At 40.1% G+C, this 24,814-nt stretch overlaps 1 protein-coding gene and 1 long non-coding RNA gene across 3 annotated transcripts in view; both read right to left on the reverse strand.

Moving 5' to 3' along the window:
• Positions 1-105: 105 nt before the first annotated feature.
• Positions 106-1,541, reverse strand: LOC310827038. The gene is made up of 2 exons (XR_014556158.1): positions 1,462-1,541; positions 106-422 (listed from the first exon to the last, which is right to left on the reverse strand). It is a non-coding gene; the product is annotated as an uncharacterized lncRNA (long non-coding RNA).
• Positions 1,542-8,371: 6,830 nt separating this feature from the next.
• Positions 8,372-24,814, reverse strand: part of LMNB1 (lamin B1) — a 30,921-nt gene continuing 14,478 nt past the window's right edge. For both annotated transcript variants that reach the window (XM_083702375.1, XM_083702374.1), the window contains 10 exons: positions 19,893-20,049; positions 18,355-18,480; positions 17,167-17,337; positions 15,414-15,539; positions 13,630-13,850; positions 12,714-12,939; positions 11,639-11,743; positions 10,634-10,753; positions 10,256-10,372; positions 8,372-9,056 (listed from right to left, as the gene is read on the reverse strand). In XM_083702375.1, coding sequence (XP_083558501.1) covers positions 9,015-9,056; positions 10,256-10,372; positions 10,634-10,753; positions 11,639-11,743; positions 12,714-12,939; positions 13,630-13,850; positions 15,414-15,539; positions 17,167-17,337; positions 18,355-18,480; positions 19,893-20,015 — 1,377 coding nt within the window. In that variant the 5' untranslated portion in view covers positions 20,016-20,049 and the 3' untranslated portion in view covers positions 8,372-9,014. The remainder of the gene's footprint in view (positions 9,057-10,255; positions 10,373-10,633; positions 10,754-11,638; positions 11,744-12,713; positions 12,940-13,629; positions 13,851-15,413; positions 15,540-17,166; positions 17,338-18,354; positions 18,481-19,892; positions 20,050-24,814) is intronic.

A 24,814-nucleotide genomic window follows, 5' to 3' on the forward strand; every position in this document is an offset into this window, starting at 1 on the left:
TCTTGAAGGCCAGAGTAATGTTGTAGCTTCATCCCTCACGTATCAAACATATCAGTGCCGTAAATACCGGTGTAAATCTTGAGTGAGCCACGTTGCATCAGAACAGAGTTTTGCCCTAGTTCTCCAGATTTATTTTCTAAGAGGAGCTTCTGCATACATAAAGGACTGCCTCATTAGACATGGAAGCCTGGGCCTGAGTTGCATAACAATCAAGTAAAGCTACAATTCTCTGCTGGATTTTCCGCTTGACAGGTAAATTTAGATGAGAGTATATAAGACTGTACTTCTTCGTACCAGTGAGACTTCAGGTCTATTTGTGAACAAATGTTTACAGCAAGCTTTGTAATTGTGGCCAATTCCAATTTGGAATTCTTTTTTTAAATTCCTGGGTGGTGGGATGCCTTGCTTACGACTGCCCCTTCCTAAAGAGAAAAAAAGAATTGTTTTATTCACCCCCTTACCCATTTTAGAGTTAAGCTATCAAATGGACTTGCTTGTACCAACAATTACCACTGGCAAGGCGGTGACATGTAGCTTATGTGCAATTTATTATCTTTTTCAAAGTCATGGCAAATATATAGGGGGCAAGACCTGCATTTGGCTTGAATTTCCTGTGCAGTTGTGGGGGGTCGAATGGGAGGGGATATGTAAAAAATATGGCTTATATTTCAGATGGAATAAGCAACTGTTATTTGGCAAAACAAAAAACCCCACGTAATTAAACTTAGATGTTTGACCACCTGACTTTTTGAACAAATGAATGTATCCTTATATAATCTTGAATACATTCAAAACAAGAGCATGGGTGCCGTTTAGATACTGCAGAATTCTTCGAAATGACAATCCAGTAAAAGCTACGATATTAGGACAACTTCAGTATTTCATTTATTTCAGCAGTGCACCAGAGCCTGCGGTCCTTCACTCAAAACCCTAATTAAAATGGCCCCCCACTGCCCAATCTATACCTGCTTGGTATGTGAGCAACGAGTGCCAAAGCTCCGGAGGCTTATTCAAAGGATTAGCTCTGCAGCTTCATCATAGCACCTATGTGACTTAAGACTCCAGAGCCAAGGATTTATGCCTGCTCAGGCTTTTGGCACTGGAAGGCCTACTTATGCCTTATGCAGGGGTTTCTTACCCCTTCCCAGAACACTGGTAGGAGGTGCCTAAGGGGGGCTTTCATGACGAAGAAACACAGATTGGCCCGCTGATTAGATTGTATACCTGAAGGAGCATCTGCACCTCATTGTTCAGCCTGGACAAGTGAAGTTACAGGGAACCAGGCATAGGGCCTTCTCAGTAGTGGCACCCGCCCTGTGGAACACCCTGCCATCAGATGTCAAGGTGTAACTATACAACCTTTAGAAGACATCTGAAGGCAGCCCTGTATTGGGAAGTTTTTAATCTTTGAAAATCGCCCAGACTACTACTAATAACAATAAATAATGTGCAGCAACAAACCTAAGTTCATTAAGCCCTGGTAGGCTCTCATATTCAGAGGATGAGTTGTGTTCAGGATCACCATGTATCCTAGTCTTCAAAGGACAGTCTTTATTTTGAAAGGTCCAAGTGTTGCTGAGGAACTATAAGGGAGAAGAGAACTGAAGATGCCCATGAAACATGCGCAACAGACTGAGCAGGGACAGAAGCCACATGGTGCCAGTCTTCTCAACTATGGCAAAATGTAGTGTATTTCTACTTAAGAGTGGACTGGCACCTATGAATTAGCATGCACAAATTTTATGCAATGCTGTATCTTTTATCATCTCCTTTGAGAATGTGTGAAGTGGTCCTCTGGGTGTGTTTGGCCTAGTGAACCATAAATAGTGCAATAAACAAACTAGAAAGGGGTAAAATGCCTCGTTCCAAACTCAAAAAGCCTGTCCATTTTCTTAGGACAGGAACATAAACTTCAAATGCGAGTGTTGACCTGTCCATCAACTTGTACCTGGGTAGAGAAGGCCCTCAGGGTTCTACAATTTGAGAAACAACTTTCTATTGTTTAGTTAACACAACTGAGAATCATGCAATTAAATACTTTAATGGGGGGGGGGGGCCGGGAATCATTTGCAAGGCATTTTTCAGGTTTTGCTGTTTCCTCATCTACCCAACTCAGGCGCAAAAATACAAGATGGGGCAGCAAAGAGAAGCATAAGGAAAGGATTTCCATCACTCCTTAGCAGCTGCCTGCGGCTCCCTAGGGACAGCAGCCTTGCAATGTGAGAATTCCGATATCAGCATTTAGACATGTGATAAATCCATTTTTAACTTTCAGAATCCGAAAGGCTGATCTTAGTAGATACCAAAATCTTCACACTTTACAGTTTAATTGCAAGAGTACATTCAATAGGGAAAGCAAAGAGAAATATTTCTGTGTGGTTTTTATCCTAGAATAAAGCTGATCTAAGAAGTAGGTTTTACATTATTGCTTAGCTCAGCAGAAGGCAGAAAGAAGTGCTTCCCAAGCAGCAACTGTGTCACCAAGTGACAAAAAAAGTTATTCTAGGGTACCTTGCCATCTAACCAAGAGAAAATATTTAGCATTGGTAGCAAAGTTCTGATGCAGAATTGGATGAGGGAGTTTGTGATACTGTTGTGGCATTTCGATCAATGTGCAATCAGAAATTTAGTTTAATGGAAGTTCTAATACATACATTTGACGAGCAAGACATTGAGACTTATTTCAAAGTATAGCTGCATTTGACTGTATCCTGAGTGCTTTCACTGAGAACACAGAGGTTCAATAAGAAAGCTTTTTCACTACTCCAGTCTGGTAAATAACGTTTTATGGTCCAGGAAAGCTAAGGGGGTGACCAATATTATGTTAAGAGATGAACCCAGAGAGAAAGCAGAACAAAGCTCTCAATTTGAGATATTGGTTTATGCATGAAGTTGCATTCTGTGAAGGATCATTACCCAAGATGTAACAAACAGTAATCCAGTAACAGGTAGGTAGCCGTGTTGGTCTGCCGTAGTCGAAACAAAAAAAATCCTTCCAGTAGCACCTTAGAGACCAACTAAGTTTGTTATTGGTATGAGCTTTCATGTGTATGCACGCTTCTTCAGATACACTAAAACAGAAGTCACCAGACCCTTATATATAGTAAGAGGGTGGGGAGGGGTATTACTCAGAAGGGTGGTGGGAGTGGGTGATTGGCTGATAGGTGTGGTAAACCTGTTACAACTGCAATTGGACTTGCAGGAAAAAAGCAAGGGGTGAGATGGCTAAAAACAGCTTTATCATGTATAACGAGATAAGAATCCAATGTCTCTATTAAGACCAGGTCTCTCCATGGTTTTAAGTTTGGTAGTAAGTTGCAATTCAGCAACTTCTCTTTCCAGTCTATTTCTTAAATTCTTCTGTAATATGACAGCGATTTGTATAGAAACGTCCTGGGAGATTGAAGTGTTCTCCTACTGGTTTCTCTGTCTTGTGGTTCCTGGTGTCAGATTTATCCTTTTGCACAGGGTTTGGCCTGTTTGTCCAATATAAATTTAGGGCAGGTATGGCGATTATAGGGGAGATTATAAGTGATTAACTTCATTACAGAATGAACAAAGAAAAACAAGTCTAGAAACCTCATAGCTTCAAAAAACACAAAATAGCAAGGTGATCAAAGAATGAAATGGTTGGGGAGCGTATAACTGTGTAATATAGTCACAACGGGATCAATTTTTGTTTTTGGGGTGTAAGGCAGGCAGAACAGTGTCTCAGCTAAGACAAATTATTAGCAGAGCTATCTATGAAGGGTTTCTGCATCACGGCTTCCTTCTTGGGAGATGTTTTGTAGCTCCCACCTCTCTATCATCTGACTACCGCCTATGCCGGGCTGTAACCTTGTACAAAAAGCAGACAGATACAGAACTTGCCATTGCGATGCATTCAGACAGTAAAATAAACTGGGAACGGGAAAGTTATAAAATACAGGCATTATTGTAAAATCTTAGCAGATACCACAATGCAGCGAACCTGCTGAGATACGAAGACTACACCTTATGTTGCAATGATAAGTCTAATTAACAATTTAGCATGAAAAAAATGGGGTTAGGTTTAAGGACTTGCCAAATCCAAAGAAACTCGGAGTATCGTTATGACAGCCCTGATATTTGAGAGGGAAAGAGAGAATGCAAAACAGCAACTACCTCTAGTACCTCATTAGAAAGAAAACAATTGTTTTGGGTCTATAGTCCAGGCAAATCTTAGCTACTCCGAGTAAAAAAAGCAGAGAAAGATATAATTTTAAAAGCAATAAGGCTTCCCATGAAGAACCAATTCTCTGTGCAAACAGCCTCCAGAGCAAAAGCCATGAAGCTAGATATTGTAAATATATCACAATGAGCCATTACTAGGCTTGGGCAAAACATTTGCTACAATTCACAATTATACAGGGAAAGATAACATTGGAGCCTTCTCTAAATATTAGCCGCCACCAAGTATCTGAAATTACTACTAAAACAAAAATGAAACTTCAATTTCAATAAATGTTTGTAAACCAGGAGGGTGGTGGTTGCAAACAGCTTTTCACAGTAGCAGATTCATTAATTTCCAACAGAAAGTTATATAATATAGAGGCATTTCAAAGAAGAGGATGAGCGGTATTTAATACAGGTAAACAGTTTGTGCCATCTGATAGATTCTCAGTAGAAAGCTATGCTTTTAAAAAGTTCATTTTCTATCCTGTAGTTTTTGTTACCATGTTAAATTCCAAAGCAACTTTGTGCCAGTTTTTGAAAGGCTTGCTTTTATACAAACTTGAGATTAAAAATTATACAGGTTATGATAAATTTATTCCTTGCAGCTGTAAAGGGAAATTTGTCCAGAACAAATGGAATTAAAAAGACAATGAAGAAGTTTGTTGCCTGTTTCTTCCCATGCTTCTTCTCCCAGCTACTGAACAAGATGCCAAGATCTGTCTTAACAAAACAAAAAAAAAACTAGATAGAATTCAAACTATCATACGAAAAGCAAAAACATCTTTTTTTTACAGCTAACAGGAACCAGCAGCCATCAACCTAATGAACACTTCCTAGTAGTGGATACTATTTCAACACAAGCTTGGATTTGGCATGAAAATGCCTTTCCACTGAACCCCCTTCCCCATCCCACGTCATGCAGGGAGGTTCACCAATTGTCTCAAGATGCTTTGCCAAAGCAGTAAGATCTGTACACCTTGACACTTAGCAAAAGTGCAAATCCTACTTCAGCTTTTGGTATAGAAGTTATTGACAAGCAGGGCTTCGGATTTCTCCCAAGAAAATGCCTTGACCAGAACTAACCAAATTAGAACAGCTGGAAGTTCACTTTTCTGGCTTGTCACCCAACAGGAAATTTCAAAAATAAGATGAGGCAGAGCTTGCCGACAACAGAATATGTAACACTTTCTCCTCCAAAGGAAGAACATGTCTCATCACTGCATCTTTAGCTGACATTCAAATACAATCGTACATTTAATTATTTCCTAATTGCACATCAAAGACACTCATCAGGACAGCTGATAAGAGGGACTATGGCTCGGTCAGTAGAACCGGAGACTCTTAAATCTGAGGGTCATGGGTTTGAGTCCCACGCTGAGCGAAGAATTCCTGCATCGCTGGGGACAAGAGGATTCCCTTCCAACTCCCTGATTCTATGAGTCCATGTTAGCTTCCCCAGCCTAGTACCCTCCAGAAGTTTTGGATTCAAACTCCCATCATCCCATCAGCATGGATATGCTGGCTGGAGCTGCAAGCTCAAAGCTTATGGAGAAAATAAAGCTGGGGAAAGTTGATCTAGATTGATCTATGTATTTTTTTGTAGATCTATGTATTTTTTTCCCCAACTACATGTTCAACTCATCCAGTATCCTTAGTTATACATGCCTGCATGTATTAGATGAACTTGTACATAAATATGGGTGGAAAGACAAAATATGGCCTAGCGACTGCCTCTCTCTTTTAATCCTATTAATGTGCATACTGTCAAGTGACCTCTTGGCTTATCATGCTCTTTCTTCTACCATGGAAAAAGAAGGTATACTACTTTTGCCAAGATTCTCTCACAAACACAAGACACAGAATTAGGCAATTTATCCTATAAAGATCCTTTACATAACATTACACCATCTGACGACATTTTATGACACTGCAAAAAATGATAATTATCAAATTAGATGCTAATCAGTAGGTAGCTGTCCCTTTCCTGGTGTCTTAACAGTACTGAAGAGAGCAAAAGATCTAACATGTAAGCAACTCTACTTCAGCTCCTCAGCACACAAAGTCTATCACTTAGAATGATTTTCAAAGTATCTTTAAGCAAATCCCATTTTATTTTAATTTCCCATGATTCCATTACACTATTTTGATAAACAAGAACAAATGTCTACAAACCTGAATTTCATGGCTTCTCAGAGCTATTTAGCTAGAGCACTATTTCTGTTACAAGACTAAACTTTAAATGGGCATTAATTTTGGTTAACATTTACCAACTTTCTTACACACTTCCCTGCCAAACAACATTACTCATACAGAATTAAAGGGTGCAAGAGGATGGCTACTTTTAGGTCCTGTCATCAACATTATTTTTTTATTTCACACACCCTATGAGACACTTGTAGCCTATTTCAAACACATTATCAACCTGAGTTCAACACAGACTACTTTCATCCATCCTCAGCTTGAACCAAGCACCACCCAGTTTATCCTCTTTGAGGGGATAAACAGTCCAAATCTTCACCTCACACATTAAAAGGTATTGTGGGGAAGGATAACAGAAGTGAAAGGGAAGTGTTCTGGGGTGCTGTTTCATTTCAACGACATTCGTATCCTTAGGTAACAACTGTTGTATAATGCATACAAATACTATGCATACTAATAATGCATACAAATGTAGCATCCTTCTTGGACATTAAGCAGGTATTAGACCATTTTAATTTCCAGTACTTCAGCACAGCTCAAATGTTTACTTCTTGGGTTTGATACGGTGCTGTAATGAACCTGGCCAAAGTGGAAGTCAATTTTATCAGTGAATTGCCCTTTTCCTATCTTCAATGAACACTCCAATAGCAAGACTCCCATCTTGTGGCGGAATGGATCGTTGTAGAACATGAATCGCCAAAGAAAACTTTTGGCTTTCATGGCATTTAGAATAGGTCATGTCTATTTCTGATTTCCGTATCCTTTCTCAAAATATGTATCGTTGAACATTCCTCTTCATGGCTGGAAGCCAATTTAGCTTGATTTTGTATCCTGGCAAAGGGACATTTCTGCTTGCAAAACATTTAAAACAATGCACCTACAAGCCATAATATTTGTTTTTTTCCACTTTCATTAACTGAGAACAGTAACAAAAAAAAGACACATTCCACTTTCCCAATTATAACCAACTATTCTGTAGCCAACCTATGGAGCTCTAATCAATCCAACTAATAACAGAGGGTTAACACCCACTCAATAAGGAAAAGGCAATCTGTAATAAGACCAATGAACAAAGGGAAAGCATCTATGAACAATAGAGATGGTTCTGAGATGCTTGCTGACCCAGCTGTAAGCACGGAATCTCTAGTTTGGTTGAGACATGGTAGATGCAGACAATGTAAAGGACTAGAACTCCTCCTTTACCTACTTCATATATCAAACTACTATTAGTGTTTTATTAGCATGAAAAAATAATTTCTTCTAAATATCAAATGCGGGTGACCCTTCACAGGGGTGAGGAATCCCTGGTCTACAGGTCAATTCTTGCTTCCCTTCAGAAAACAGCCTAAGGGGAGAAAGACATTGAGGTTCTCGTGTCTTGGAAGAGCAAGGGATCTCTCGGACCTTGAATAAAATTGGACGGTTTGCAAAGCAGAGGGATGGTCTCCCAAATATGCTCCAGGCGGGGTGCAAGGCACCTCCTTGCCTTGGAGAAAAGTGTGGGGAAATGCCCCTCAGAAGCATCCAGTCTACAAGACGCTTGACAAAAGCAGGAAGACTGCTCCCCATCTTGAAAACCTGTTCTAGGCTGCGTACAAGATCAGGTGGTGAAACTCCAAACACACAAACACCCCAAGAAAAATCTAAGCAGTATTTTGTTGTGGTTACTGAAAGCTGGTTGATGTTTTAAAGGTGTAAGTGACAAGCATATTGTAAGATGTTGAAGGCAAGTACAATTGGGATTGAGGACAGGAGTGATCATTCTGTGATATTATGGCAGTGGACAAAGCTGCATTGTAACTTTTGAATAAATGTTTAATAAAAATAAAGACAAGTACATAGCTAAAAAGAATTGGTCTAAGCACAAAAGGTACACCAGTCATTAAAGACAGTTTCTTTCACCAACAAATCTGATGGTTCAACATTTCATTTCAAAAGGAAAAGAGTATCCCCCCCCACCAAAAAAAATACAAGTCCCTTCTTAAGGTAACTTTTATTTGTTAATTTGACATGAAAAGGTATGCAGGTTACACTAGAATTTAAAAAACACACCTAACACATTATCATAAGCCTGATTTGTGGTAAAGTTTCTAAGTGAAGCAAAACTAGCAAACGAATTTTATTGAATCCTTCATCCTTCTATTTATGATGCAATTGTTGGATAATGTTCTTTACAAATGTTCCAAGTAAAACTTGTATAACCTGATAGCTAAAATACAAAAGTTTTCAGTACAAAAGGTTTTGTTGAGTGCCCCTTTACTTCCCCTTCAAAAAAAAAAAAATCTAATAATGTAAAAGGACAAAGAGTAGATGGCTAATCTAACTAACAAACCCCCCACACAGTAGTTTATTATTCTTAAATGAAGATATTAGAAAAGGACCAGCATAAAAATGAGGGCTGTTTTTGAAAAACAGTACATTATTCAGTGTCAATATTTCACATTTCAAAAAGCTATATATATGGGTTTCACTTACAAAAAGCTCCATCTCTGTGACAAATGAAATTAAGGCCAGACACAGCTTTAAAATTCACAAAAGGAAATACAAAAATATTGTGCTTCCAAGCAGGTTCTCCTCTGCAGGAAGGGATTAACATAACTGAGGATAAACAGATGACGAGTTTACATGATTGCACAGCTTTTGTTGGCTGTTCGTGGGTCTCCCTGTTTTAAAGAGAGGAAAGACAGCTTTAATTAAGGTTAAAGTAGGGACATTTTAAGTATCTTTCAATAATTGCAGTTTGATGAACTGTTTTTAACAGTCTGCCTTCTTCACTGAGCTTTTTGTCATGGGAACTGTTTGTGGACAAATTCATGGGCTCATGTTTTATCAAGCAGGAAACACTTTGAGCCAGGGGTGGAGAACATGTACTTTCTTCAGATATTGTTCACTCCCATCAGTCCCTGCCAGCATGAGCAATGTTCAGGGATGGAAACCTTTGAAGGGCTTGAGCAGGAGTTCGTGTGAAAAGGATAACTACCAGTACATTCTAAATTCATGGCTGATGAGCAAGGAGATCTTGCTGAGAGAGGAACCAAAACCATTGCTTTCCACAATATTGGAAAGTCAAGTTTCAAAATGTAATGCTTGGTATAAAAGTGTAGGCTGCACAATGAGTTAAACAGAATATTGCCTGCCACAGCTCTAGGCCATGATTTTGATGTAGTGCAATACAAGCCATGCATGTTTATTTAAAGCTGTGATGAGCAATACAATTTAGTTTCAGCCCTTTTAGCCAGAGTTGGCCCACATGTTCTCTAGCACATCAGTGTCTCTGCAGCCATGAGATTCTCAAATTACCAATGAGAGCCTATGTTAGGGATGGGGAACCCATGGTCCTCCTGTTTGGACTACAACTCCCATCATCCCTGACCATTAAGTCATCCTGGCTGGGGCTGATGAAACTTAGCCCAATAACATCTGGAGGGCTAGGTTCCCCCCACCTTTGGGCTCTGCTTGGGACTCACATAATGCTTACTTCATAGTAGTCACTAAAATTGCTACATCTTAAGACCTTTAGATACACAGAAGGTTACTATGGACATAACTTTACTTCACTGTGGCAATATGAAAGAGTTGCAGAATTCTTCCAAATACCAATTATTTTGATTTTTTTAAAACAATTACCTGGATTGTTCTCCTGTCAAGGTCACTACGGAAATAGGTTTATTTTCCATATCACTATTTAAGTTGCAGGGAGCGGTTGGCGCTGTGGTCTAAACCACTGAGCCTCTTTGAGATTGCCAATCGGAAGGTCGGCGGTTCAAATCCACATGACAGCGGTGAGTTCCTGTTGCTCTGTCCTAGCTCCTGCCAACCTAGCAGTTCGAAAGCATACCAGTGCGAGTAAGTTATAAGATACCTGCTGGTGGAATAGATCCTCTTCTTCTACAGCTTCAGCTGGTTCTTCATCTACTTCCTCGACTTCTTCAACTTCAAGTAAAGTTGTCTTGAAGACGGTGCTTCTCTGAGCAACTTCCTGTAACAGATGCAGCTGTTCAGTTATTCAATGCTTGCAACATTAAGGTAATGTTAAGCTATCTTGCATTTTTTAGTGACCATTTGCTGGATGTTACTATGACTGTTGTGAATCTAGAATCTGACACAGACTGTACTAGTGGCATGTACCAGTACACCATATATCCAAGCAAAAAGTACAATTCTGTTCCACTTTGGGGGCTATTCTCATTATACAAATTAGTTTATGATGAGCAGAGGTTAGCCAGGTTTCCAACATTACCTCTCCCTGAGAGTTTTTCAGCACAACTTTCACATCTTTGCCAGTGCCCCAAGAGTTTTGGTTCTTCCAGATGAGGTCAGAAGGAGGACTGGCTGTTACTCCGGCATTAGCAGCCCATATCTGGGAAAGGGAAAGATATGTCAAGGATTAAAATACGTCTTCCAGAAAAGAATTATGCAAGCTCTATCTATAGCAATAGTTCTGGAAGCAAATAAATGGTGGAAGACCTAGACAAAAACATTCAGCTTAAAGGGATTGATCCATAATAACTGCATTTGTAATGAGTTAAATTTTCTTAACTGAACTTTATAAAAAGCGATTTATAGATCACCATACAAGTTGCACCCTATTTGCAATATCTGTAGATAATGCAGATATCTGCAGGGTGGAGTCATGCCCTTCCAAAACAGACCCAGGACCCACAGCTTTCTGGAGAGTTCTGTAATTGCCATGGATGCAGGTTAGATGGCTCACACCAGAGCTTTCCAAACTTTTCCAGTTAGAGGTGCCTAAGTGCAAAGTAGCATCACTTGCTAAGCAGGAGTTACTGTTTCCCTCAAAATATTGACAAAGGAAAACTGGTGTTGGGGAGGAGTGACAAACCCACCCATCTCCACCTTTTACATTTTGCTTTTAACCAGGTTCAGCACCAGAAAGCCTGGCAGTAGAAGAAACAGCCCAAGTCTGAGAGAAAAATACCGAGACTGGCACAGGGAAAAGGTTAAAAGCTCATTCTGTTCCAACCATATAAATATTCCACCACCATTTTCCTATTATTCCACCAAAGGGTTTCCAAGAGATGAATTTACTAGGATCACTGTGTGTAAACAATGTTTGCAACTCTTTAGGAAGCCACTGAGAGTCCTTAATAGAAAATGAAATACATACACCTAGATTGGAGCAGTAGCAGCAATTACCAAAGAACCCATGTTAGACCCCAAGCACATTTCCAACACGCTAATCCCAAATTACATTTTGATATCTCAAAAAGTAGGCTTCACTTACTGTAACAGTCTGGCCTGCCTTCAGCACATATCTTGAGGTATATTTGTAAGTGACAGAAGAGTCTCCTATTTTCCTTATCATCTCCCAACCTCCCATTGGTTGGTCCTAAAGAAAAGCAGGTGTTTTCATGTCAAGCAATTATGTACTTATTTCTGAACATTAAGACTGCAGTCTTATAAACCAGGTTGTTTTTATCCCCACCTGACCCCTTATGAGCAAAGTTTGACACAGACAGGCTGCCCACCTGACATCACCTTTTTTGCCTGCAGGCAAAATCCATTTGTGATCTTGCACAGCACATTGAAAAGGGCTTTGCCAACTGCTAGTGCCTGGAGGCATCCCTTTCAGTTATTACCTGCCCCCCCCCCCAGATACCGGTATGTCAAATGTAGGACAAGTGCACATGGCTTGGGACAAAATGCTCTGGTAGGCATAATTAAGACCGCAGGCCAGAGGTACCCCACTTCGACTATATATGGTTACCTGGGAGGAAGTCCTGCTTAATTCAATGGGGCGTACTTCTGAATATCAATGTATAGGATGTCACTACAGTGCACTTGCAAGTTATATGCATTTTAACATGTGCGCATTCAGCTTAATGTGCTTGGCAAAAATATTAATTAAAAATGGGGCGGAAAGAGGGGGCCATTTGGAGGGGGGAGGGCTTTGGCAATCACATATGCCATGCCACCCAGTTTGTTTTAACTAGATGATTTTGGCTTTAGGCACTATCCCTGGAACGTCCAAGTAGCTGGCTTACCATTTAAGTCATTAAATACACTTGAACGTTAAGCCATTCAAAACACAGGGAGGATGGTGAAATAGATATGCCCTCTAACCCTTTCTATCAACTCTATCACTATGCAACCCTTATTGTGTCACCTGGGGCACATCTTGTAAGACCATTTAAGAGTTTTACACTCTTGAACCACTCTCAAGACTTGCAGGACAAGTTATCAGTCACAGGAGAACCTTTGTTTGTTGTTGCTGCTTCTTTCTCCAGTCATCCAGGGAAATGTCATCTACATTTTAACCACCTCATCTGATTATTCAGGTTTCCATCCTGACACCATACCTGCTCAGAAGTGTTTTTCAAGCGGATAAACTTCCCGTCTACATCTATTTCCTCAATGCAGATATTTCCAGTAGCGGAAGCTGAATGAGAGATGCTAACGCTACTACTGGCTTCAGATTCCTCAACATCAACCCTCTTCCTCTTTCCCCTGGTTGTGCGCACACTGCGGCTGGATGATGCCCGAGAGACTGTCACACGAGAAGATGGGCTGGGAGTAAGTTTCAATCTGTGGAAGAAGAGAAAAAAGGAAACCAATCAACATACACTTTTCAAGTGTGCTTTCATCTCTCTCCTCCTCAGGCAGCATGGATTAGTAACATGTTTTGCGAACTCTGATAATTACTTTATTAATTACCTGCAAGGTTGGATTTCAAGCAAGTATGTGCATTTTGGATTATTTCCCCACCATTTAGAGTGGGTGGGAAGAACCAGGGCTGGGACTAAGGGTTTTCAAGGATAGGGTTGGCCTGGGAATGAGGGATTAAGTTTTCTTTAAAAATTATTATTATACTATTTCAGTTGGGAGTGCCCAGGGTGAAGAGCAACATTTAAATCAACCATTAAAACTTCAAGAGAAAATATTTACCTTGCAAAACACCAAGCATAAGAGGAGTAGTTTGGCTGGATATACCTATAAACCCTAATTTAATTGCCTTCTATTTCAAAAGACATTATATACCTGGAGAGATATTAGTGTTCACATTCAGCGACTGGAAAAAAAGTTTTACACTTGACTGAGAAGCTCTTTCCATCATTCATCTCTAATTGTCAAAACATTTTGCTCTTCACATGTAGCCAATATCCCTCCCCCTTCTTAGACGTGGACAGTGTGCGACTGGAGTAATTGGGCAGGTAGTTGGAGTACATAATCTTTAGGATAACTTCCAGTCTCCTGTAAATGACAACTATTTCTTACCTTTCTTCTTCACCTTCCAAGAGCTTTCTGTATGCACTGATCTCCATGTCAAGTGCCAATTTTACATCAAGGAGTTGTTCATAATCACTCAACTGCTGTTGCATTTGGTCTCTTATCTCTGCCATCTCTCTCTCTTTATCAGACAGTGCCCTACGAAAGTTATCTCTTTCTTTAGCCAGGATATCCTCCAGTTCTTGCATCCTTTCTAGCCATTCTCTAGACTAAAAAATAAAATAAAAAATGCACAGACACCAAATTCAGGAATTTTAATTTCTAAAAGCCAATATTCAAAGACATAGAATGAATATGAAGAGCTACGCAAGTGTTACATTCCTGCTTTTAATACAAAATGCCTGTTGTGCAAGGTATTGTGTCTATTGCTTCATATTTCAAAGTGACAAAGCTGATGTCTATGGTTGTGAATCTGTTTTGGGGGAAAAAGCACAAAAAGAACACACACACACGTACAGACACTTCCTATGTTGGGCAAGAATAAATCTAGCACGTCACTGAACAATTGCAAAACTGGCTCATTACTGGAACACAGACAAGCTGCAGCACTTCTTATATTTTCTCATTTGCTAGCATATTACGCAAAGGGCAAGGGCATAGTTTAAGAAAGGGAATGGCATTAAGATGTAGCTGGTGATATTCAGTGGTGTTGTGCACACTGAACAGAAAATGGAAAGTGAACCAAAATAATTCAATTTTGCAACCCATATAGCAAGCTCGCATAAATATCTGGGTTTTACTAGTTATAAGAGGGGGCTATGAAGGACCATTTTTATTTTACTAGTTATAAGAAGGGGCTATGGAGGAGCCTGAAGCCCTACCCCAGACACTGCAAATCATGTTTGGGCCCCTCCAATCTTCTGAGGCATCACTACATATCGCTACTGTTTATCAATTTCACTCTCCTATCCTGACATGGTGACAAAAGTCAACCAGGCTCTGCTGAGTAAGATTGAGCCAAAGGCTTCTTCCTGGGACCAGAGCTATGGGACATTGGGGGGGGGGGGGATGAAAGTCTGTCATTTGTTTTAGCTCTGTATTTACTGGATACAAGACGAGATCCCAAACCATGCTTGACCTCCCCTCACTGACTCCAAACCTTGAGAGGGGCTGCAGCACCAACTGACAGGCAAAAAAAAAAACAAATCCACCCCTCCCCAGTGCCAAGTTGGAGAGGAACAATAGAGGAGTTTCTGTTTGCTCCTGAAGTGCTATGTTTCAAAGACGGAGCATAAGGTTAGGGAGAAGACCCCACTCCTTTGGGCATGCCCTAGTGACAGGTTTTTAGTTGGCCAACGAAGTCACCCAAAATTTGGGTATTCCCTACAAACGTTCCAGCATATCTTCATAAACATAAGGGCCAAAAACACTGTTTATTATTTAAAAATTAGAAATGAAAGTTGAGAATCTTAGGAAACTGAATTCTATGCTCTAGCAGAATTATAGCACAAACACACAATGAATTCCTCTTGTCCAAAAAGAAGCACTTGTTCATTTTTGGTAATCAATACAATGGAGTCAGACTTAACGATAGTAAAAGTTTCATAAATCAAGAGGAGAACAAAAGGCGGAATTGACCCAAAAATGGACAACAAATTGGCCCAGTCTATTTCAAACACAGGATTTTTTTAAAAAAATAAAAAGATTAAAGTACAACACACACAACAGTAGCCCGGAAAACCACTGAACTACTTTTAATGTAATGTATAAAATATCTGAGAAGTACTTACCTGGTACTAAGGTGATAAAGACAGGATTGGGAAATCCCTTACCTCTTTCTGCAAATTAGCCAGTTGGGAAGAGAGGCTGTCAATGCGCATGCGACTTTCCATGAGTTCTTCTCTGACAGTGTTGGCTGCAGAGCTAGACATTTCAGAAGAGAGTCTGGCGTTCTCAAGCTGCAGGAAAACAAGCAGAACACACTCCACATTTGGTCTGCCAACAAATAAGAGAAGCAAGTGCTTGTACTTTAAAATATCTGCAACAACATTAAGTAAGGCGCGCATTGCGTGTAATACAGGAAACCTGTCATGCAGGCTTTCCTGAAAATCTGACAGCTAAGAACATATGTAGTATTTCTCCGGGACAACCCCTCCAACCACAAAAAATATTCAGATTCTTTTGTCCTTATTTTCCCCTTAGGCCATGTGCCATTTCCTCAACTCTTTTATCAACTAAATATGGAAGCATTTAATAAGCAAAGGAACTAAGATAGCAAATAATGTTCAAAGGAATGCAAGGATTTAATAGAAAAACCATCAAAGTGACCTTCTGAACTTATAGAATGGCTCCTCAATAACTTTCAACAGTGATCCAAAACTGTTCAGAGTCATATAGCTACAAGTGAACTCAATTTAGTTGAAGGTAATGGTGTTGTTGCTTAATGCTTTTAAAAGAAAACAAATCGACATCAGCTGTACTACAGCTGCAAGTTTTCCAATGCAATGAAGTACAGCTTCACAAGACAGCACAAAGATTAACAGAGAGTATCTTAAGAATGCCTTCTGGGGCTAGCTAAGTTTTAAGGCTACATATGAAGGAAAGAAACACAGTAAGAAGGAAATTCATTTGACGGCCGAATGACTCCGTCTTGGAAAAGCAACTACAGTCATACCTCATGTTACGTTTGCTTCAGCATCCCGCGGCGACCCGGAAGTACCAGAAAGGGTTACTTCCGGGTTTTGCAGCTCGTGCACGCGCAGACACTCAAAATGACGTCACGTGCATGCGCAGAAGCAGCGAATTGTGACCCACAAAGACGCAGGTTGCGTTCTGCTTATGTTGCGAACGGCCTCCGGAACGGATCCCGTTCGCAACCAGAGGTACCACTGTATTCACCATGTTAAGACCTTCAGGATCCCCATAGAAGTAAATCTACAAATGCAAGCAGGAGTCTCTAGGGGCATAGCCATGGCCCTTTCAGCTCAACTGCAACTAAGTAGGATGCACAAGACAAGGAAATGGGATAGCGTGGAATGTTGGCCAGATATGGACAACTAGCAGTAACACTGGCTGCACTGATTAAATGTTGTGGGCCCGCACTACCTTTTCTTAAGCAAGTGGTTTCCGAACAGCTCATTCTGTGCTAGATCAGTCAAGTATGACACAGGGAAGCCTGCAGCTCCAGGTTGACTATAAGAAAACACCCTGCTCTTCAAACATTCCAATTGTCTACAGTAACTCATCTTTAACATTAGCAAAGCTTTTCTGAAATGTTAACATGCACCCTTCTTGACTTGAATATATATTCCACTTTGCTTCTTTGCCCAGATTAAAAAAAAATCTGTTGATTTATTCGCTACAGCTACACTAGTTCAAAATAAGTTTTGTTTTTAAAAGGAGCATTCATGTTAAAGGAAATTTCTATTTTGAATGTTGGCGTTTAACCCATTACTACCTATCAATCTCTAGAAGAAATGAAATTTAAGCTCACATCCAGAAACAGTTTCTATTTCAATTACTCAGACAAAGTTTTTGTAACACAACTATCAGGATTTTATTATATGCAAGAGTAAATATTAATACTTTGGCATGGTATGTCTCTTCAAGCTCATCCTTATACATTTTCACTTGCACATCATGCTGCTCTCTCATTTCTTGAAGCGCCTGAGCAAGTTTGTGCTCATAATCTATCCGACGCCCGGAGTCCACCTCAACCAGACGGGTCTCATGCTTTCTTCTTGTCTCATTGATTTCCTAAGGAGGAATAACATTACTTTTCAATAACACAACTTCACTAAGCAAAGAAAAGCAAGGGTGGCATATTAAATAAAGTATGACCCCATTGGCTTTCCAGCTATATTGCAATTGCTTTGTGTACTGATAAGAAGGAAAGTCTCGCTTAAATAGGTTTCTTGGGGCTCAGCTTTTAAGATAAATACTCCAAATATATTTTTGGATATGCCACTTTTACGAGGATGCCCCCCCCCCCAAAAAAATCTTCTTACTAAATGTGCTCCAATATATTACTGTTATGAGATTGGGGATTAGAATGGGTATCCTCTTGGGATAGCTTCCAGTCTTAGGGTTCTTTATTTGTAAGACTGGATCTGAGAATATTGCTTAAAAGGTCAAACCAGTTCTTCTGTTAAGTAAACAGTCCTGGCCATGTCTCTTAAGTACCCCCTTTTGCCATGTAAGCTAGGGCAATGGGCTGGCACAGGAAATAGCTGGAGATGCTTCAGGTATAGAAAAAGGAGGGCATATCTCTTCCTTCACTGATTGGAAGCAATGCTGAGAAACCCACAGTCTTGGAGAGTCTGAAGTAAAGATGGAGAAATGCATTTGGTTTGCTTTTATAAGCAACTGACCTTATACTCACTTCCCATACTAATACATGGATCAAAACACAATAATCCTTCGGACAGCATGCTTTCCCAAATGTTACGATAGTTCTCCACTCAAAACTTTTACCAAAATGCATAAAACATGTATTTTAGGATAAATCACCTTTAGAAATACATACATTGAGACACAGCACACATCCATATTTAAGTTCAAAAACACCAATTTGTGTTGTGGTTTTTAAAATCGAAGTTTAGTGCTGTAACAGGACAGACTTTGGAAGACACACATGTGCAAAATTGACACAGATCAGAAATAGATTGATCCATCTATCACTACTTGGAGGCAGACACAAAGACCTGATTTGAAGCCAGGGTGCACACTAGCTTGTCACTGCATAACATTACCTTAGAACCTGAACTATATTACCTCTTCATAAATATTTTTTCGGAACTCCAGGTCTTCAATCAAACTTTGACAGCGATTTTCAAGATCCACTTTCAGTAAAGTTTCATCCACGAGCTGCTTCTTAGCAGCAGCTAAAGCGGCTTCAAGCTTAAAAGAAATAATTACAAATTAGCAAAAACACAATTCCAGCATAAAATAATTATCACAAGTAAAAATTAAGTGCCATCTGGCAAAGTTTTCATAAAGCTGGCCAATTATAGAATAAAGCACATTTGATGCACTGAAGTTAAGTTCACTCTTCATTAAGTACTGCTCATTTACTGATCCACAATGTCTCACATACTGTTGTTTGGTTTATCATCATGGGAAAAAGCAACAGCAAGTCTTGGGGCTTACACACTGCACCCCTTTGCACCTGGCATAAAGAGCTGGGAGGTTTTTGCTTCAGTTCCAAACTAACATTAGATAAGTATTATATGTGAACCCAGACAAGCCACAGTTACGTCTTAGCCAGTGTGAAAAATGCATATATAAACTAGGCACCAAATAGCTCCCCTTAAATCAAGGTTACACTCACCAAAATGGAATGTCTAGTTGTCTATAGCCTTATTGTTCAAATGGAGTGACTGTGATTATCAGTTAAACATATGGCTAGTTCAGATGACGACTCTGGGCTAGGTCAAGAGCATTGAGAACTTAAAGAAGACTGTTGATTCAGCAACGGTCCAGATATATATTGGCCTATTCCAACCTCTTTTTCTTAATGGTGATTGTTCCTGCTCAGAGTGCACAGAAAAAGTAATTTGGTTCCAGAAATTCATTCTGATTGTGCAGATAACATATAACTAATAGAATTCTACAAGATGGGGTCTTAGTGTGTGAAAACAGTCCATTCAATGATCCCCAGATGGTGGATATGCCAGGTGCCATCCTGGCGCCCAGGAATCTTCACGTGGTCGCAAGTGGTCAAAAGCCAGCTGCAAAATGTGCCTGGCACCTGGCTAATGTCAAATACTGGTCTTAGCAATGATTGGCCAAAACAAGTAAATTTCAACCCATAGTTTAGGAAAACGGATCTGCTTCAAATAACAATAGTTAGGATTAACTAATTTACAGTCTGACCACAATGCTAAACTGTAGTTGATTTAAATCAAAAGTTAAAGGTTTTGATTGCCTCCTGGCTGCACCAAAACAGCTGAGGTGCGAGTGCATGAGATCTAGGCTACTGTACATTACAGTAACCACTATCATTACATCCAATTATGAGAAACTAAGTTGCTTCCTATGGTGTCACAGTGCACAAATGCAATAGACTTCAAGTTGCACAACAGACTTCACCTTCCTTTCCCATCCCCCATTGTAGCCTCCTGTTCGCACCAAAATCTGCTCTGGTGTGCAGATCCCACCCTGCAATTTCTCAACACACTCACCAGTTTTGTTTTAATTAAAATAGTGAGCATTATTAACTACTCAACAAGCTGTAGCCACATTTGTAAGATGCTGTTGCTGCTTATTCCAAGCTGGCCTGAAGCACACTGTGTAGTAACTTATATATTTACCTGAGCAATCTGATCTTTTAAATCTTCAAGGTCCACCTCCAGGCTTTTCTTATCACCAAGTGCTGTGGCAAGTGCAGCTTCTTTAGCATTCAGAGCCGCTTCAAACTCTCGAAGCTTAAGCATTGCTCCATTTAGATCAGATTCTTTTTTTGCATAGCTAAAAATAAAAAAAACAGAAAAAAGAAGTTCAATATTTTCTTTAATGCAAGATGGAACTCAACAAGAGCTGTATGGTTCTAGTTGGATTCCACAGGTTTGTGGGGAATGGGAAATCTGCTAAAAGACTGAAACTCTAGTGAGATGTAATTTACTGCATCCTTACAGTTCTTAATATATAAGCCATGTGAAGAGAAAAACCTTATTCTGTGTAATCATTTCTAGTGAAGAAATAGTAACACTAAACTAATATTTCATCATAGTACATAGCTAGATTTTCATAAACAATTAAGATTTTGCTGGCTGTATATAAACCAATCAACAACACTTGGCTATTTTTGCAACGCAAGCACTTTATGCCAAAACAGTGAAGAATAAGATTGCAGAGATGCTAAGATTAAGTATAGCCTCTATTTTATAGAGAAAAACCAAAGTGCAATATTAACTTGCTGAATGACTGTAGAACCTGAAGTTCAAGTTATTCAGCACACTCAACTGCTTTTAGCACCATCATAAAATTGTTATTGTGCAGCTGGGATACTAGCACTGTAAAAAGTAAAAGCCCAAAGCATATCTACAAAAAAATTTGAATTTGGTACAATCCAAATTATGTACCAAGGAAAACAGTTCTGTGACCTGAATAAAATACATAAGCAGAACAAATGTGTACAATCTACTCTGCTTTTCCTAGTCATGGGGAAAAGGCAAGCAGCTACTCAAGTTACTAAAATTCCACTCACAGCCACTGGAATAAATTTAATGGGTCTACGCTGAGTAAAACCTGGTTGGATATGACCTATAATTTTCTCTCTCCTTGCTGCACATTCTTTGGTCATACACAATCACAACATCTATAGAGCTCTTAGGTAGAAAACGTAGATGAAGAGTGATTTGATTTGAGGTCCTTCAGGCCCCAGAATGGAAGCTACCCCAACAGTACTTAAGTTGGTGGGCAAGCCTGCAGCAGAGACCAAAAATACCACAATTCTTCCCAATGCAAACACTGAGGTGGGCCTTCAAAAATTTCATAGGAAGCCAGCTTATGAAATCCTCATCTTAATGAGAACATACTACAGTTTCTATATGTAACAAGTACTTTTCCAAGCATTTGCTTATTTGCTTAAGTGTTGTACAACTGTGGCTTTTATGTATTTGTTTATTTATAAACTACTTCACAGCTAAAGCTATCAAAGCTGTGCGATGTTATAATGCAGTTCCTTATTGTGGAGTGCCATACCCCATAACTGGAATATCCATTATTCTCAATACTGTCACCAAGATGAGTCCGGGCTACAGAGAAGAAACAGAAATTCCATTCTCAGCAAGGAAGGCGGTTTGATTAGTCTGACCCGGAAGAGATAACAAGAGGTGGAAAATACTAAGAACGCACACATTTATTCATTTTTACCAGGAGCCTGGTTTACCTCTTGGGCAAAACTGAGTTTCTTTTCTTTTACTTACTATTACCCTTCTGGGTTTCCAGAATACTGAGCAAGATGGTCTGGCTTAGTAAAGGGCAGTTTCTGAGTCTCCTAGGTAAAAATGCAAGTAGTCTCAAACCCTTTACCACAACACTATTCGCAAAACATGAGTTTCAGGGCCACTACAATTTCACCACAGCTAGGGCTTGCAATTCAATGGGCTAGACTGAAAGTAAAGGAAGCAGGCAGCTGCTGGCCAAACAAACCAGTAGGGGTGCTAGGTTCACACATGCCACTGAGCCACTGTTCAGTACTAGGAAACCTCCAGTCTGGAGCCTAATTAGGGTTAGGTCTGCCAGGCCTCCCCATTGGGCCCATGACATGATTTGGGTTGAACTATGCCCACCTGTTATCACCTGGCATCAGGCACAGCACAGGTAATCCTGTAGGGCAAATTAATCACCAAGCATCAGGAATGCATTCAAAGGGCACTCTTGAGTCCTCCTTTGCTGCTGGTGGTATACTTCACTGCTTTTTAAATTTGGCACCCAATTCAAAAAAACAGTAAATTACAGTAAATTACTGTAATGTAGATGGTGATTTGTTCTCTCTTTCCTGGGAACCTAAGTTTGTTCCCCGCCCCTACCCTATATATGCTTTTAAAAAGTGAAAAGGCAATAAAAAAAACCCAGCAAAAAGTATCTTAGTTTTAGGATTTCAAGCACAGCCTTTAAAAACGTAGAATGCCTAATTATTACAGGCTGTAATATTCAGCACCAATGACCTTAAAAGAATAATATTTACTAGCTTTTTCTCTCTGAATTATTATTGTCCTTAGTTATCAATGGCTTTTTACACCATCAGCTCAAGATGATGTACAATAAAACCAGCAAAAACACAGTTAAACACACAAAAACAGCAGATGTATTTAAATCAAAACAATACAAAATAGACACTCATGGCAGAGACCCAGTCACCCAGCTGGTAAATTCTCTGTTTATAGAAAGCTCAGATAGTGTATACCTATCTTATCTTGAAAAGAATGCCACTCTACATGCATGCCCTATTTGGGAGTGGGGATGGGGGTGAGGTATGCCAAGGAGTATCTGAGACATATTAAATTCATGAAAGTTCAAAAACTCTTGATTTAAGAGTACTGTGTTACACCAAACACGTGGGGCCAGCACATGACAAATTGGACAGTTTTCAGTAAATACTTGAAGTGACCCAGCTGCCTTACTTTGCCGTAACCATATGGCACATTTGGCAAATCACTGAAAAGCTTACAATTATAGTAGTTGTATGCTGAATCAGAGTAAATGACAGACAAGAGCTTCATCTACCTATAGTCTGATTTCACAAGCACAAGGATTCAAACACTGAAAATAATCATTGTGCCAACAGTACAACGGCCATGTGCAAAAGGGATGATTTGGATAATAGTCTGAATTACAACTGAGGGAGAAACATTCATTTAAATCAGATTATACTAACTCTCTTATTGAGGTCCATACTTTAACACAGCTGTTTCAACTATGTTTACCCTCTGAACAGTTGCCCTGTGCACCAGCTGAACTATACTTAACACTTGCTGAATCAATCAAGTCATTGTCTTAATAACAGGCCCATAGGGATGTAGATTTTCAATGCAATTTCATAAATATGCCTTTTTTAAAAATGGAAGCAGGAAAGTAAGAATGAAAAAAACGTTATTTCCTTAAAAGAAATTTTCTGTTCCTGGAACTGGATGATAGTAACAGGGGGAAAAAATGTACAAGATTCTGTTCCTCTTAGCTGCTGGCAATCTTACTCTGTAAGCTACCGTATTTTTCGCCCTATAGGACGCACCTAGTTTTTTGGGGGGGAAATCAAGGGAAAAAATTTTATTTCCCCCCCAGGTTTGCGCAGCCACCCCCAAGCTAGAAGAGGGAGATGGAGCGCTCCGTCTCCCTCTTCTGCCTTCAGGGACAGCCTCCCTAGCCTCTGTGGGGCAGCACACTCCGCTGCCCTGCAGAGGCTTTGCGCAGCCATCCCCAAGCTAGAAGAGGGAGACTGAGCGCTCCGTCTCCCTCTTCTGCCTTCAGGGACAGCCTCTCTAGTCTCCGTGGGACAGTGGCTTGCCCCGCTGTCCCCCGGGTTTGTGGGGCTGGCGGGGAGGAGAGGCAAGCTTGCTTCTCTCCCCCTCCCCCGCCAGCCTCCAGACCAGGTTGAGGAATAGCGGGGTGGCAACGCTGCGCCTCCCCGCTGTCCCCCGAGCTTTTGGGCTGCAGGCTGCTGCCCGCAAGCCTTGCGAGCCCGCGGGACCTTCAGCGAAAGCCTGCATTCGCCCCATAGGACGCACACACATTTCCCCTTCATTTTTGGAGGGGGAAAAGTGCGTCCTATAGGGCGAAAAATACGGTAAATGGTTGACAGCTAATAGATACTGTACAACCTTTCACATCTGCAGCTGTGTGCTTGAGAGTTTCTCTTGTGGCAATCCTCAACCTAGTAGTTCCAAAATATAGTCTATACACTTATTTACCACAGAACTTTCAAACACTACGGTATTGATTAATGTGAAATTGGCACTACATGCAGGATATTCTTTTTAAATTGTGTTCTAGTTTATTTAACTGTTTTAAAACTTACTTTTCATAACATTTAAATAATATGAGGAAAATTAAGACACAAAGTCTGAAGATTACAGAAGCCCCTGTTACTGATATGAAGTCTAGTTTTCCACAATAATATTTAAATGGCAAAAGTACCATGCTTTACAATTTACTCTTAGGCAAGATTTCACAATCTTGAAAGCAATTTGAAACTGATGTATTTGGTTTCAGGGAATGCCACCCAATACAGATTTTACAAGCATTAAGTATTATACCACAGAACTTCACATATCCATTTCACTTTTCCAACCCTGTCAAACCTATTTTGACCATATTCAAAATCATGCAGTAGCAGCACAAGGAATGAAGCAAAGTTGAGGTACAATTAACAAGCAGCTAGGTTTCTGTTTCCTACAGTAGAATGCACAAGGGTAATAGGCAATACACTTACCAAGGACACAAATCCATCCTATTTACTGCTATATGTATGCAGGCAACTCCCATTTACATGTGATCTATTTGTATGTGACTGCACATATGCGTGGTGCCGGGTATCCGGAAATAGGGAGCACACTCCTGGCTTGCAAGGAAACTCACCCCAGAGGATCTCATCGTGAACTGGAGGGGCAGCGGGGCTTTGTTGAACTGTTCAGCCTCACTGCCTAACAACTGACGTGCAGGCTGGGTTCGAAATTAGAAGGGTGCCAGGCACATTTCACGCCTAAAGGTTCTCCATTTGCGAGCACCTCAA

The sequence above is a fragment of the Podarcis gaigeae genome (genome assembly GCF_964106915.1).
Source record: "Podarcis gaigeae genome assembly, chromosome: 11".
In the NCBI taxonomy this organism is placed as follows: domain Eukaryota; kingdom Metazoa; phylum Chordata; class Lepidosauria; order Squamata; family Lacertidae; genus Podarcis; species Podarcis gaigeae.